General features: G+C 36.5%; 1 protein-coding gene across 8 annotated transcripts in view; it reads right to left on the bottom strand.

The window, feature by feature from the left end:
• LOC126821934 (calpain-9) overlaps positions 1 to 16,013 on the bottom strand; it is a 61,848-nt gene that overhangs the window by 43,889 nt on the left and 1,946 nt on the right. For 3 of the 8 annotated variants that reach the window (XM_056100984.1, XM_056100986.1, XM_056100985.1), the window contains exon 1: positions 704 to 2,178. The exons of 1 other annotated variant lie outside the window; for it this stretch is intronic. In XM_056100984.1, coding sequence (XP_055956959.1) covers positions 704 to 1,399 — 696 coding nt within the window. In that variant the 5' untranslated portion in view covers positions 1,400 to 2,178. Of the gene's footprint in view, positions 1 to 703; positions 2,180 to 16,013 lie in introns of those variants that run through there. 4 more of the 8 variants (XM_056100982.1, XM_056100983.1, XM_056100987.1 and 1 more) reach the window with 2 other exon arrangements.

The raw sequence follows: 16,013 nt of genomic DNA, 5'->3' as shown, positions 1-16,013 counted from the left end.
TATATATTATGTAAACAATATTTATATAATATTACCATATCTGTTCTTTCTTTGTTCTTTTCGGTTCTGGGTAAAATAATTTAGAAATTCTAACAGTTTAGCTCCAGTTACTGAAATATTCTTGAGTAATATCAGTTGTTTATCTCTCAATAATGTCACTTACTGTAAACAAACATTCCACTGGTAGCCAACCAATTGAAGAAATAAGAGTTTTCAAACATCATATTTGAGAAATGTGGAGTTTATTACAGGTTCAATAAGTTTGTAAATGACCCCAAAAAATGTTGTTTTTTTTTTATAAATTATTAACAATATTTCTAATTATCTAATTTTCTTCAAGGAAATGTAATGAAATGAAATGGGTTTTAACATTCTATTATTCTTTCTTCAAGGAACTGAGGAGAGAGAGAAATGAGGTTTTACATCCACTCGACACAAACTAGGTCATTTCGGGACTAACATATGGTTCAATTTTATTTCATTAATTCGCTTGCGTGTAGGGGTCTTTAGCAGTGGGAGGAAACCGGAGGACCCTGGAGAAAACCCATGAGGTTAGACAGGCGGCCGTACTCCTTGTCACATACAACCGAGGAACTGAGGAAGTCAATGTTTACATGTACAAAGTGGTATAGAATAGTTAACCATGTAAAGGGTTTTTATTTCCAATAATAACGCCCGGAAGAAACAAAATATAACAACTTACACCTGGTCGTTTCCATTCAAACCGCCTGGTTTTCTGCGTGAAATAAATGTTATTATCAATAGCTGGAAACTCATCATCCTCAAATAATGCTCCCCGCTGCCGACATCTTTGTTTGATCTCAGAATATTTCTGGTTGTAAACCTGACCAAAGGGATCACTTCGAGAACTGTTGCAACTTCTGCCTCCAATACCGATGTCGCGATTTGTGTCTCCTTTTACGCTTTTGTTGCCATAACGGCTCCGACGGGAGCCAGTAGCTGGTGCAGTACCTCCGTCACCACTGGACGAGCCTCCAGTTCCATATTTTGAGCCACCCCCTCCATATCTTGGACTGCCCCCTCCGTATCTTGAGCTGCCCCCACCATAGCTTGGGGTGTTATCACCATATCTTGAGCTGCCTCCTCCATAGCTTGGGGTATTATCCCCATATCTTGAGCTGCCCCCTCCATAGCTTGGGGTACTATCTCCATACCTTGAGGTTCCACCCCCGTATGATGGCTCGCCACCTCCGTAGGTCGTTCGGGTGACCGTTGGATCTCCACCTCCTCCGTAGGTCGTTCGGATAACTGTCGTCTTACCGCCACTTCTTCCTCCTCCTCCTCCAAATGACGAGCCACCAAAACTGGTGCCACCATCACCACTAAAGAACGAATCAACGGCTTCATCGCCGAACTTCGGCAAATTGATTGTGAACATTATAAGCTCTGCTAACTACCTCCTTTCCTGTGTAAAAATTTATAAGCACTGTGATATATCTACTATCTATCCACTCTCCCTAATAAATTATAATCCAAGGTATTATAACCTACACAACCTGCTATCTTGAACAAACAAGGAACACTAATAAATTATCGTTGAAATTTTTCAACTGGGCTTGTAGTTAGTTATCTTAATACGCACACTACAGCAGGAACTCCCCGCACGCTGTAAGACAAGCAACAAAGAGGAATTGAGTGAAACTTAATCCAGGTAGAAGCAACTCTTCAGGCTAAAAATATCCAAACTACTTGAAATTATTAGTGAAATAGAATACTTTGACTTGTTAACCCCTGGTTCTTCTACACAAACAGGCAGCCATTTAAATCCTCTCTTATGGAAGAATCAATTCGTCTGCTTCCTCCTACAGGTAAACTGATTTATTCTTCTGACAAAAGTTGATGGTCAGCTCTTGTTGTTTTTCACACAAAAGAAAGAGAAGTTTCCGAACTGCTGACAAGTCTGCTAGAAATACAACTGTATCTGTTGATATGAAACAAAGCTCCAGTGTACCTACACAGGTATGCTGAGTTCTACTTCTGACAAAAGGTGAAGGTTTTGAATGAGGGTCTGCTCTCGGATCAAAAGTCTCTCCAATGATAACAAAACAGAGAGTGAGTGAAGTTATGTGAAGCTCACCAATCAAATTCTTCACAAGTCTGCAAGGAACACAAATGCTTCTGCAGATATGATAGGAGGGTATGTATGGCACTATGAGTACCTTGTCTGCAGATATTATGGCACTAAGAGTACCTTGTCTGCAGATATTATGGCACTAAGAGTACCTTGTCTGCAGATATTATATGAGGGTATAAGGAGGTATATAAATAGCAATATTTATGTAAGAATTGTTGATGAGTTTGGCAGTCATCAGTGAAATCATGCTATCAATGTAAACATACCCTATAGTGTTTTATTTCAGGCCTACTTTCTTATCTTATCTCTCTCTCTCTCTCTCTCTCTCTCTCTCTCACTCATATCATCTCATCACCACACATTATATTGAGATATTTAATTTTATAAAAATCTGTATGTCATTTGAGGGATTGAAAACGTTGAGAGAATACTCCTCCAAATGTCAGTAATTGTTCTTCCATAATTGTTAAAGTGTATTGGTTCCTTGCAAACAAATATTATGGAAATTTGAATCTCTAAAAGGAATATCTGTCAACAGGAGCTATGTAGCAAAATGATCAAGGGGGGAGGGGGTCTGTTCCGGCCTGTCTGATCACAGAGCCCTGAGGTGGGGAAAATTTTGAATGTTTAAAGTTGGTTTCCTTGCATCTGGGGCCATTTCTGAAGGCTCTCTCTTGGTTGCCTCCTGTATGAGCAGGGTGTGTGTGTGTGGGGGGGGGGGGCTTGAAACTTGCCGGTACATTATTTGAAATAATGGTAAGCCAACATCCAAGCATGATGTTACATCTGCATCATTCACTTCTGATAATGATACACGTCACAATAGTAATTAATGTAATGTTTTATGATTTAAGCTTATATCATATAATTAATGATCTGTTATTACTCTTTCAAATCTTCCTTTTATACTGAATAAACATCTTCCAAATACAAGTGTACCGGTACCTGGCCATGTGTTTGGTAACTAAGATGACAATTGTTGCATATTATCCAAGAACCTAAGAAACTACAGTTAAAGGAGAATTAGGTAAGATTAGATAAAGATCTGAAAGTTTTCGCAATAATAGTTAAAAAAAAGATAATGAAAAGAGAATATGCTGAAAATTGCAGTCAAATTACTTCACTCATAACCTAGATATTAGCGATTCAATTATAGGCTAGCGATAATAAACAAAGTCTCAATTATCCATTTTTACGGTTATGTCATCCATCATAAAATGTATTAAAATCCACTAAATATCGAGGGTAACAATGGCTTCAAGAGTTGATTATGGTCTTAGTAAGATAATAAATGTCTTATTAATAGTTTATATAACATTTCAGGCCTAAAGAAAGACCTGCAATAAGCAGATTTAGCTCTTGCATAATGCATGTTTAATAGGACTAATTTTCTTTAATACTGTGCAATATTAGAAAATGTTGGTATGACCTAGATAATGATTAGAGCTTGTATTTATAATATTCATGCGTTCTATATTTCACCACACACTCATGTTAAATCACACATGTTCTGGTGTGAAATCAATTCAATATGCTGTTCAGACCAGTGGCGTAACCAGATTTGGTGACAGGGGGTGGGGGTGCTTGGAGAAGCTGTAAAAATTTAGTTCAAAAAATCGGAAAAGAGACAAGAGGGTGGTGTGGTCAAAATTTTATGTCAAGTGGTGGTAAGGAGTGTGGGGGGGGGGGAGTAAACAAAGTCATTTTAATCATTTCAAATTTTTACACATCTACAATAAATGGTTTGCCGAGCAGAGTGAGGTGAGAAAATTTCTAGTGAATGTCTACAGAGGCGGACCCCCCCCCCCCCTAATTTTCGACAGTGCCCTTTTTTACTGCTGAAAGTGCCTTTTCTCAGACTCAAATATGTCCATTCCCAACCCGTTGTAGGGATCCCAAATGACTCAAACCATCGACTCAAACACACCAATCTGGGAAATAGCTCTTGGAATGGCTACAGATGCAAGGAAATGACGGATAATTTTCTTGGGCCCCCCCCCCCCCCTCAGCGGCGTGTCCCGTCTCCGCGGTCAATGCCTTCATTTTGCAGCGCCCCCCCTTTTCAAAATTCCTAGATCCGCCTCTGGTCTAAATTAAAAAAATTTAATTAACTTTCAATCATCCAATAGATTAAACGTCCAAGAATAGAGACTGAGCGCTTAAAAATATATTTTAGTGTGCCATAGCTTTTAACCTTTTTCTATATATTATAAACAATTAAACATGTAATTGATCAAATATGTCACATGAAGCTGAAAAGTTAAACATACATTATGCAAGAGCTAAATCTCCCAATTGCAGGTCTTTCTTTAGGCCTGAAATGTTTTCTAAATTATTAATTAGACATTAATTAACTTATCCAGACCATAATCAACTCTCGATGGCATCGCTAGCCTGCAATATTTACTGGATTATGGTCCTATTTGCTGCTCGACTTCCATTCATAATTCAATCATGAAATGGATGATCAATGATGATCGAGGATAGGTCGAAATTTCAATCGCTTAATTCTCGGTTCATAGTGGATCAATTTGACTGAAATTTTCAGCAAATTGCCTTTACATTATCTAGTTTTTAACTATTATAGTGAGAACTACCAGCTCTTTATCTTATCTCCCATAATCTATCTTTAAAGAAAAACTTTGTCAGAGCAGTAGCTTGGAACATACAACATGCATAAAAACCAATGCAAGAAAGGCGATCAACCATGCATTTATTATTCTTGTTGTGAACTGTGAAAAAAACTCATTCATGATTTAGATCAAATATTGAATTTCAGAGAAAAGGCTTTTGAATACTGACAAGTATTTGTTCAAAGGTTATGCTCTGATAGGGTTCAAGGACAAAAGGTCATAACCATGGCAATTAAACATTTTTCTTAAATTACCCTATTGTCAAGCTAATTTATCCCCCAACACTTTGACCAACCAACCTTGCAAAAAACTTGCTTTAGGGTGGGATTTAGGCATCCATTAAAGAATTCTTTGATCACCATTGAATTAATCAGATCATGACGTGTAAATAAAAGCTTCTGGGTAGCCATTTTTCTGATGTTATCAGACGAGGAATATATGGTAGCATTAAACCTGTCAGTGATTTCATATAAAACGGTTGTTGATGTCAAATCTTGATTATTGTTTAGCAATAAAATAAAACAAATACTTCTGTTGCCACGTTTTGTTGACAATAGGCAGGGATTAATGAAATGGATATGTTTTAATATCAGCACTGAAAGAGGGCAGCCATGCATTGTGTTTCATACAAGATTACATGTTTGTATGAAAGAATCAGATTAGAGTTCAAAGTTCACACCCAGAAGTTGAAGTCACACCTTCTTCTTAATTCTTTAAAAATATGAATATGTACCGGTATACGGTACTCAGGAGGACACAAGACAATATCATTGATGAATTATTGTATTGAAATAAAATAATTAGTTCCATAAGTATGGTTTACTTTTTTACTTGGAAGACATAAAATATCTTTCAGTCAAATCATTAATGAATTATGCATTAAAATCCAATAATCTGTTCCAAAAATGTGGGTTTTATAAAAAAACGAAACCCAAATTTATTTCTGAGCCACCACATCAACGTTCTACCTTTTCGTACCAATTTAATTCTTCAAAATTGATTTATCTATCTTACTAATGGAGGTCATAATGTTAATCAACGACTGAAAATGTATCACACGATTATTTCCCAGGTTTGTTCATAGATTAGTTTTTTATTGAGTAGGCTGACTAATAGACAATATTTTATCAGATGAAAGAGAAATGACTTAATGTACTGTAATTTACATCCTTATTCAAAATAATATTTTTTAGGTCATTGTTGAAAAAAACAAACTTTATGATCTTTCAATAGGCCCACAGGCTTTTATGTATTTTCTAAATGTATGTATATCATACAAAGAGAAAGGTTTAACATCCACTTGACACAAAATAGGTCATTTCGGGACTAACAAATGGTTCAATTTTATTTGAATAATTAGCTATATTTTAACTATTATTCCCGAAACAGTCAACTCTTTATCTAATCTCCCTTAATGCCTCTTTAATGCTTTCATATTTCGACTTGTAGAAATGTAATATAACAGCCCTTTCAGACGCTTAAGTTGAACTGGATTAAAAAACCTTGAGGATCGTTAAACTAGTTTAATTTTGTCGTCTGATTGCAAATGTGGGGCAAATAATTGAGTTTAAAAACCCCTGCTCGCGACCTGTCTTCAAGAAGGCTTTTTATTTTAAGCTGGTTCATCTTAGCCGTCTGAACGGGTTGGCTTAAAAACCCCGGCTTCAGCTTGCTTTGAGCATGCGCAGTACGCAAAAAGTTACATTTCTGTGAAAATATCGGGGTCAGACAGTGCCAATGTTATCGAAAGCGTGTGAGAACCGTATAAAGAATATGCAGCTACCCATGCGTAGTTAACTCTAACCTCCGACCGAAGAGGTCAGAATAGTTAAACTGGTTTGGCTTATAGTATGTGTGAACGCAACATGATGCCGTCTTAAAAACCCCAGCGATTATGAACTGGTTTAAAAATAAGCGTCTGAACCGGCTATAAGAATAAGATATTAAATGTCCACATTGTATAATGTTTTGTTGTATATAGGAAAGTAATTAATGACATATTGTATGTAATTAAGAGTTAATAATGTCTATTTAATAAATTATAAGGTATTACATGTAGATGTTATGTCATTGTATACCGTATTATATTGTCAATGATCTTTATCTAAAGGTATTTAATGATTCATAGACCAGTAATATTACATACTTTATAATAATATTACATAGGTGTTAATATCCAAAAGATTACTATTACATAGGTGTTAGTTTGCAAGAGATTAAAGCCACACCTATTCAAATTTTCCTTCCTATTTCTTCTGAAAAAAAAATATGCTTGGTTGCTCTTCAAAAAAAAAGCTGTTAGTTCCAAATTCTTAAGAAGATTTGAAATCTTAAAAAAAATAGCAAAAATAACAAAATACACTGTCCCTCACTACAAATAGGTCATGTCAGATCTAAAACACTGTCCCTCACTTGGGGGGGGGGGGATTGGATGGCCGAATGGTTAGCACATACACGCTGTATCATAAGGTCCATCATTGAGTCAACTGGCCTGGTTTCGATTCCATAGTTGCCCGTCACAAAGAGTAGGGTCGCCTGTCCAACCTTGAGGGTTTTCTCTGGGTCATCTGGTTTCCTCCAGCTGCTAAAGACCCCTACGAGCAAGCGAATTATTGAAATAAAATTGAACCATGTGTTAGTCCCGAAATGACCTAGTTTGTGTAGAGTGGACATTAAACCCCATTTCTCTCTCTCTCTCTCTCTGTCCCTCACTACAAATAATTCATGTCAGGACTAACATAGATCTTATTTCATTAAAGATACATTTTGTAAGAGATAAATCTGCCAATTGCAGGTCTTTCAATTGGCTTCAAATGTTTTATAAACTATTTTTTGTACATTTATTCACATGACAGGCCTATAATCAACTCGCTAGAACATCGGATGGCGCAGATGTAAATGGATTGAAATATGATCGCCATTTAATGATTGAATTTAAAAATGGAGAAGCGAGGCTGAGTCTTGATTAACAAGTAACATTGCTACGATAATAAACAGTGTATGTCAAAAGTTAACTCAAAACTTCAAACAGTCAAACAGTGATAACATCATTCAGAATAAAGTAATTTGAATGAAATTTTCAATAGATTAATTTTGAATTATCTATTTTGGAACTATTATAGCATGAACGGCTAGCTCTTACATAATGTATCTTTAATTAGCAGGACTACTGAAGTAATGGGAGCTAGCCTGGAAATGAGTCTCTGGTTAGTGTCAGGCTTCGTCACGTACAAATACTCTAGGCTATAACAATTTCATTTATACATACATGCAGTTACATTTTCTAACAATCAAATTACATTCATATATGATGAATAGTTTTTTATATACCGGTGAGATATGTAGATGTTTACAGTAGATATAACACAATTCTATATAAATAACTAACCTAGATATTCATTCAAGTGTATATTACTACAGACTTTCATCAGAGAGTTTTATACTTGTATATTTACATAGTGATTGACATCTACACATCAATCAAACATAGATCAATTATAACTACTCATAATATTCACATGACAATTCTTAATGCATTTAGTTTATCGTAGACACCAATATTTATAAATGAAATGAAATGAAATGGGTTTTATCGTCCTACTGTTCTGCTCCTAACCTGGGCTAATGAAGACGGGCATACGCCATACAGTGTGGTATGAGGGAAATTTTGCCCGGGCAGCTGCACTATCGCCTACTCTTATATCAAATTCCAACTGCCAAGGGATCTTTTACGGGCATTCCAATGTATACACGGACCTCGGTTTTTCGTATCATCTGAAGGACTAGACAGCTGTCCTTGTCCGGCACCAATATTTATATTAATGCAATTTGCGGCACATAGAGTTTGATGATGCTTGGGGCCAACTCTCTCCAATACGCAGAGAGAGAGAGGGAGAGAGAGATGGGGTTTAGGGTCCACTCCACACATACTAGGTCATTTCGGGACTAACATATGGTTCAATTTTTTTTCAATAATTCGCATGCGCGTAAGTGGTGTTTATCAGTGGGAGGAAACTGGAGGACCCAGAAAAAAACCACGAGGCTGGACAGGCGACACTCCAATACAGATTGAATATGAAATGAAATTAGACATGACCCATGTATATACCTTTAATACCAAATAATAAAATCCAGCTACTTCTTTATATACAGGTGTATAGAATTTATCAGGTAAACTGGTGACATTGTACAGGTCAATGAACACAAGATATTTTTCCAATCAATAAACTAAAGATCAATAATAATAACCTCTACTACTTGAAAACATGCATCTATCAATAGTCATATCGTTTGTAAGGATATGGTCCACTAAGTCCATCTACTCATTCTCTGAAGTCAATGGGTGTGACTGGAACATCGTAACTATGCTACTCATTAGACATCAGTTTGTACAATAAAATATGAATATTTATAAACAGGAAATTGTCCTTGACAGATATGAATGTATACATGAAATAACTGTACTCAGTAGTAAATATAAAGGTATAATATCCATTCCAAGTTTTGGATATTACATGTAATCTCTTAAACTACATTAGTAGCACACAAGATAAGATTTTGATTAGATGAAATGAACATACATGTGTGTGTAACAGGGCAATTTTAGGACTGTGAACATTTCCCTGTTAAGGGTTTTGTTTTTTGGCCCATCCAAACAACTAGATACATTAGTTAAGACATTAGTAGGACTTCAGATAAGATTCTGATTAGATGAAATGAACATAACGGGGCAATTTTTGGGCTGTGAAGTGTTCCCTGTAAAGGGTTTTGTTTTTTGTCCCAACCAAACAACTAGGTATATTTTCTTTGTCAATCCTGCAGGTGCTCTCTCTAACAAGTTGGAAGTATGTTTAACAAATCCTGAAGGGCCACACCAGGATTCTAACCCAGGACTTTCTATTTGAGAATCCAGTTCCCTAACCACTCTACTATGTTAATGGGACATGTTCAAAACCAGCAGAAATTCTGTACTTTTCAAATGTCTTTTATCAGACAGGCCTGACATTGAGCAGAATCGATCATTTGTTCATCTTCCGTCGTTATTTACACCCTTGTGCCTACTGGTGACCAACAAATCACTGAGCGAATGATGATATACGATTACTCAACCTCCGTATTACACAGAGGAAAGTTACTTTAAATACTAGGAATGTTGATAGTTAAACAATATAGACTGACAGTTACATCTACTACCTTTATATAAATATACCTATATATACTATGACCTTTGACATTATAGTTACAATATTTCCCCTACCACATATTAAACAGTCCTACTACAATGTGACAGTAAACTACATGTCATGTACATGTATAATACAGATATATCTACTACTTTTACACAAATACCTACTGTATATACATGAAGAGCCCCGGCGAAGAACGATCTAAGTCACTTTTCAACGAACCCCAGTTAATGGCGCCATCTGGTAGCAAATTGTATAAACTTTCTGTGGAACAATCAATTTCAGGTAAAAACAATCAGAGTCACATTGAACCAAGGCCCTTCTAAAATGGCCTCCCGGACAAATACGTCCAATCGTACAATTTATTTGACCTTAATTTGGCTGGAAAGTCAGTTGTTGTACTGGTAATTATAATTCATATTAAACATCATTTGAAGTTGTAATTAAACCCACTCGTTCTGTTCGCATCAAGCATTCTTGTCCAAAAGACTGTTTTGCCTTTTATGCTAAAAGACAAAAATGTGACTCAGATCGTTCTTCCCCTGGACTCTTCAGTCATGTATACTATACATGTACTATGACATTACAATATCTACACAAAATATGCTTCATATTATCTTTGGGGATCACGTGGCTAAGTGGGTAAGACGCTAGCTCGCTAGCCTGGAGGTCGGGTGTTCGATCCCTGCATTGGCCGAGAAAGTTCATCCAGATTTTCCGGCGTGGTTCTCCCTTGTCAGTGATGCAGGATGGAGGGGCTGACAAGGAAAGCTGTCTAGTCGTTCGGATGGGACGAAAAACCGAGGTCCCGTGTACACATTGGCGTGCACGTAAAAGATCCCTTGGCAGTTGGAATTCGATATAAGAGTAGGCCGTAGTGCCGCTGCCCGGGCAAAATTTCCCTCATAGCACACTGTATGGCGTATGCCCGTCTTCATTAGCCCAGGTTAGGAGCAGAACAGTAGGACGTTAAACCCCATTTCATTTCATTTCATTTCATTTCATATTATCTTTAGTTATTTCCTATATTGCATGTTATATGGAAACTATTAACCATTAATTAAAGGTTTCTAACACCATGACTTTTACACATATCGTTTGACCTTTGACATAACAAAATCTACATATAAACTTCATACCAGTAGTTACTTCCTAGGTACCACAAGTTATAAAGAAACTTTCAAACCATTACTTTAATGTTTTTAACAGAAGCTTTTCATGTCCAGGAACCACATGTGGCTCAGTGGATAGTGGGCTTGCTCGCTACCAGTAGGTCCTAGGTTCAATCTCACTGTTGCTCCAGCCTGGTCTCCCCTTATCAGTGAGGCAAGACAGGGCATGGCAAGGAAAAGTGTCTAGTCCATTGGATGGTATGATAAACCAAAGTCCGGTAGCATGTGGTTGACTCCTTTCTGATATCTTTTGTAGTAATAAAGAATTATAGATTGCCCATCTACTTGCATGTACATAAAAGTTTGTCTAGCCCCAAGTTCCTTAACCCCACAATACTAAGATCCTTGAATAAATGATTAAATTCATGGTTGCCCTGCTCCTTTTCAAAATTCTTGTTTACCTTCTTATAAATAACGGTAAACATAGACAGCTGTTTATAATCAATTTCACTAAAAGCTGTTAGAATGAATGAGTAACTGGCCATACATGTAGTCATAAACATTGGTTTTTACACCAGCATAATGAAAGATATTTTAGTTGTTAATCCTAAATTTAGATCATTACATATTTACATGTAGGTCTGATGAATACATTACGTTAAATGGCTGCATGCTCGAGAGATGAATGTTGGCAAATATGCCTTAACAAAATCTCAATTTCACTACTAATCACTATTAATAACAGGGCTGGAACTAAGGCACCTGTCACTGACAATGTCAGACACAGATTCAGGCTTTGTCAGGCACTAAACTCTTGGTGTCTGTCATTTTGTCTGGCATTGATTTGTCTTTTTAATTGATATTATTAATATATGTCCGGCACTAAGTTGAAAATGTCAGGTACTATTTCATTAGTGTGACATTTTGTCAGGTACATCTAAAACCGTTATTTCCAGGCCGGATTAATAATAAATAAAATTGGGTTTAACATCCTACTGTCCTGCACCTACTGGCCTAATGAAGATGGGCATACACCATACGGTGTGCTATGAGGGAATTTTCGTCCTGACCATGATGGCGCTATGGCCTACTCTTATATCGAATTCCACATGCCAAAGGTTCTTTTAAACATAAGATAAATAAAATGACCAATTATTTGATTAAGATTTTTAATGTCTGTTTGTCCTCTGTTGATTGTGATTAAAGTAATATACACAAGGATAATTAAATTGGCACTGCTCATTCTCATTCTCGACATTTGCCAAATCGAAACTCACACAGAGTTACATGTATATATGTAAGAGAGAGAGAGAGAGAGAGAGAGAGAAAGAGAGAGAAACAGACAGAGACATTGGAAACCGAAGGACCCAGAAAGAACTCACGAGGTTGGACAGGTGACACTACGCATTGTCATATTGTACAAGCAGGAAATCGAAACCATGCCACATGACTTAATGACAGATCTTATGATTTAATGGGCATGCATTAAACCACAATCTGTGTAGGTTCCCCCTTGTCAGTGATGCAGGACGGAGGGCCTGACTAGGACAGCTGTCGAGTCATTCGGATTGAACGAAAAACCGAGGTCCCGTGTACACATTGGCGTGCACATAAAAGATCCCTTGATAGTTTGAATTAGATATAAGAGTAGGCCATAGTGCCGCTGTCTGGGCAAAATTTCCCTCATAGCACACTGTATGGCGTATGCTCATCTTCATTAGCCCAGTACGGGGCAGAAAAGTAGGACGTTAAACCCCATTTCATTTCATTTCATTTCTGTATTACATTGCAAAATATCAAAACAATACTGTATTCTAGTTAGACAAAGACCTTGGACAAGCTGCCAGAAAATGGCTGTCAACATGAAATTGTTCATTAACATTTATTACACATATGATATGGTAGTCAAGTATAATGGTGTGTTATATAAAAATATAAATATTTTCTGCCTCTTATAACAAGTCACACCTTTTCTCAAGTGTCAATGAAGGAAGAAATAACATAGATAACAAATACATGTATAATCTTTCTATATACGTTTCATTTTCAACCATCAGAATATAAAAACATGGCTTGCCATTCAACGATTTTGTAACAAAATGGTGATTATTGAAAAATATTGAAATTCTATAGACTTATTCATTTCAATGTTGAGTCAACTGGTGTTGTTTCGATTCCCTGGTTGTACATGTACGTGAAAAAGAGTTGAGTCGCCTGTTCAACCTTGTGTGTTTTCTCCGGTTTCCTCCGACTACTAAAGACCCCTATGCGCAATATTGAAATCAAAATTTAACAATATGTTAGTCCTGAAATGACCTAGTTTGTGTCGAGTGGACATTAAATGCCATTTCTCTCTCTCCCTTACCCATATCAATTTCACAGAGATATATGGATTATAGGAGCCATCAGGGGGAACAAATGATGGACAGAAAGAGATGACAGCCATATGCATGCACTACCACATTAAAATATCTACAACACAAAATCATCCATATAATTTGTTCCGTGGCACAAACCGTAACTGACATAAATAAATGTATAATCATTCTAAATATTAAACGATCCGTAGAATCAGCCCAATTTAACAAGTAACGGAAAACGTGGATGTGTACAAATACTGTGTAATGGTTTGAAGTTTAATAGGCCTATTATGTAGTTGACATTTACGGCCTAAACCAGATCGGATAAACAACAACAGTCTACTGGGTACAAATAAATCATAATTTCTGTGTACTGTGCAATATTTTTGTCATATATGTATTCAAATATATGGTAGTAATAATAATATAGGAGATTGGTACCATGTGTTGTCAAGGTAACAGGAATCAGGCAGTGTATTGACATAGTTTGGAAGGTAGTGTTAGTCTGACTCTGGTCTTATCATGGTATTAGTTCTCTAGGTAAACATAGATACTCCTAGATCTCCTAGTACCAGGCTGAACCATTGCCAGAGAGAGAGAGTGAGAGAGAGAGAGAGAGTTTAATGTCCACTTGACATAAACTAGGTCATTTCTTAACTAACATTGATACCCCACCTAGATCTCCTAGCTGAAAGTCGCTCAGTAATAAGCAGCAATTGTATTCCATAGAATTGTGACCTGTATACTCCTAGTACAAGGCTGAATAGAACCACTTCAAGAGAGAAAGAGAAATGGGGTTTAAAGTCCACCCAACACAAAAAAACTCATTTTTGGACTAACATATGGTTCAACTTTCTTTTAATAAGAAGCTTGCATGTAGGGGTCTTTAGCAGTGGGAGGAAACCTAAGGACTCTGAGAAAACCCATACCCTGCACTAATGTACACGGGTAAGACCATACAGTCAACCAACTTTGGAACCACTACCAGTCTTTACAAGATAAAGATACATTATGTAAGATTTATATAAAGAGCTGGACATACTTGCTATAATAGTTCAAAAATTGATAATGATAAATGAATACTTTGAAAATTTCAATCAAATTTATTCTGAGCGATTTTATGAATGTTTGAAGTTCTGGCAAGAAATAGCGTCAGTAGCCTTGATCGTCAAATACCATTGCAATAAACAAAGTCTTCATTTCATTTCCATTTCAACCAAAATATGACAGACATGGTTTAATCCATTCAATACCTAAGTCATCTGAGGATCTAGAGAGTCGTTTATGGACTTGTCATGAGAATAAATGTCTAAATAGTTTATAAAACATTTGAAGCCAGAAAAAAGACCTGCAATTGGCAGATTTAGCTCTTACAAAAAGCATTTTTAAGGCAATAAGATCTATGTTAGTCCTGACATGAATTATTTGTAGTGAGGGATAGTGTTTTTCGTTTGTTTTTTTTTAAATTTCAAATCTTCTTAAAGATGGATTCCCGCGTACAAACTGGGTGATTTAATGGTATATATGGACTAAAAACATATTCAAACTAATTAATTTGTCAGAACTTTGCTTCAAATCCTTCTCAAACATTGTAATTGCGAAGGAATGTCCTGCTATAAAAATTTGATCAAACCAGGTCATGTTTACGTCACGGGACTTACCTCTCTTGGAAGTCAGGGGAAAATTCATTGCACACATAAGACGATGTTGTCTTTAATCGCTTACTATTTATTACAAATATCGAATCCTAATAAATTCTCAGATTATCCAATACCCGCGTCTTTTTCCGTCATTTTTATCTCAGAAAGTGTTGTACGTCTAACTCTTCATAAAGTTTATCAAATGTTCGCGTGTGACCTTTGACATCACGCGTGCAGAAATACCTAATGGTCAGACTGTTGATTAGGGGAACCCTAAAATTTTTATCCTGTATACGCTCCATGAGTGTTTTTCGGGGAATCCAGTATTTTTCTAGTAAGATTGGATATCTCTCCTTTCCATATATACCAAATTTCCAATTTCCATATATCTCTACTTGCCATACTTTTATTGGAAATAACCACCTGATAAATACTTTTCTGGGAACCCATCTTTAAGAACTAAAAACTCTTTTGAAGAGACCATCTTGTTCCTATTATGTATGGTCCAAAGCAGTTTAATATCTGTTATTATTGGCCTTCTGCCGCATTCTGCATAAAGTTTCTAAAACTTTTTTTAAAAGAATATTCTGGAGTACTGGAAGAGGGCCAGAATAATAGCGGACCAGGTTGGCATCCATCCTGTAAATGACACTTTGGCACTTTTTTCCATATAAATTCTCCAAAAACCAGGTCTTACATAACTGTACTGTTTTTATTTTGATGTGAATAATTATTTGACTTTCAAGGTCTTTGAATTATAGCTTTCCTCAGCAAGGGCACTTGGATGGCCGAATGGTTAGCGTGTGCACATTGTATCATAAGGTCTGCTGGCATGGTTTCGATTCCCCGGCTGTATGTGACAAGGAGTAGGGTCGTCTGTCTAACCTCGTGGGTTTTCTCTCGGTCCTCCTATTCCCTCCCACGGCTAAAGACTCTACGCGCAAGCAAATTATTGAAACAAAACTGAACCATATGTTAGTCTCGAAA

The sequence above is a fragment of the Patella vulgata genome, chromosome 5 (assembly GCF_932274485.2).
Source record: "Patella vulgata chromosome 5, xgPatVulg1.2, whole genome shotgun sequence".
NCBI lineage: Eukaryota > Metazoa > Mollusca > Gastropoda > Patellidae > Patella > Patella vulgata.
Note: the sequence above shows the minus strand (reverse complement) of the source record. Positions and strands in the feature narration are given on the sequence as shown.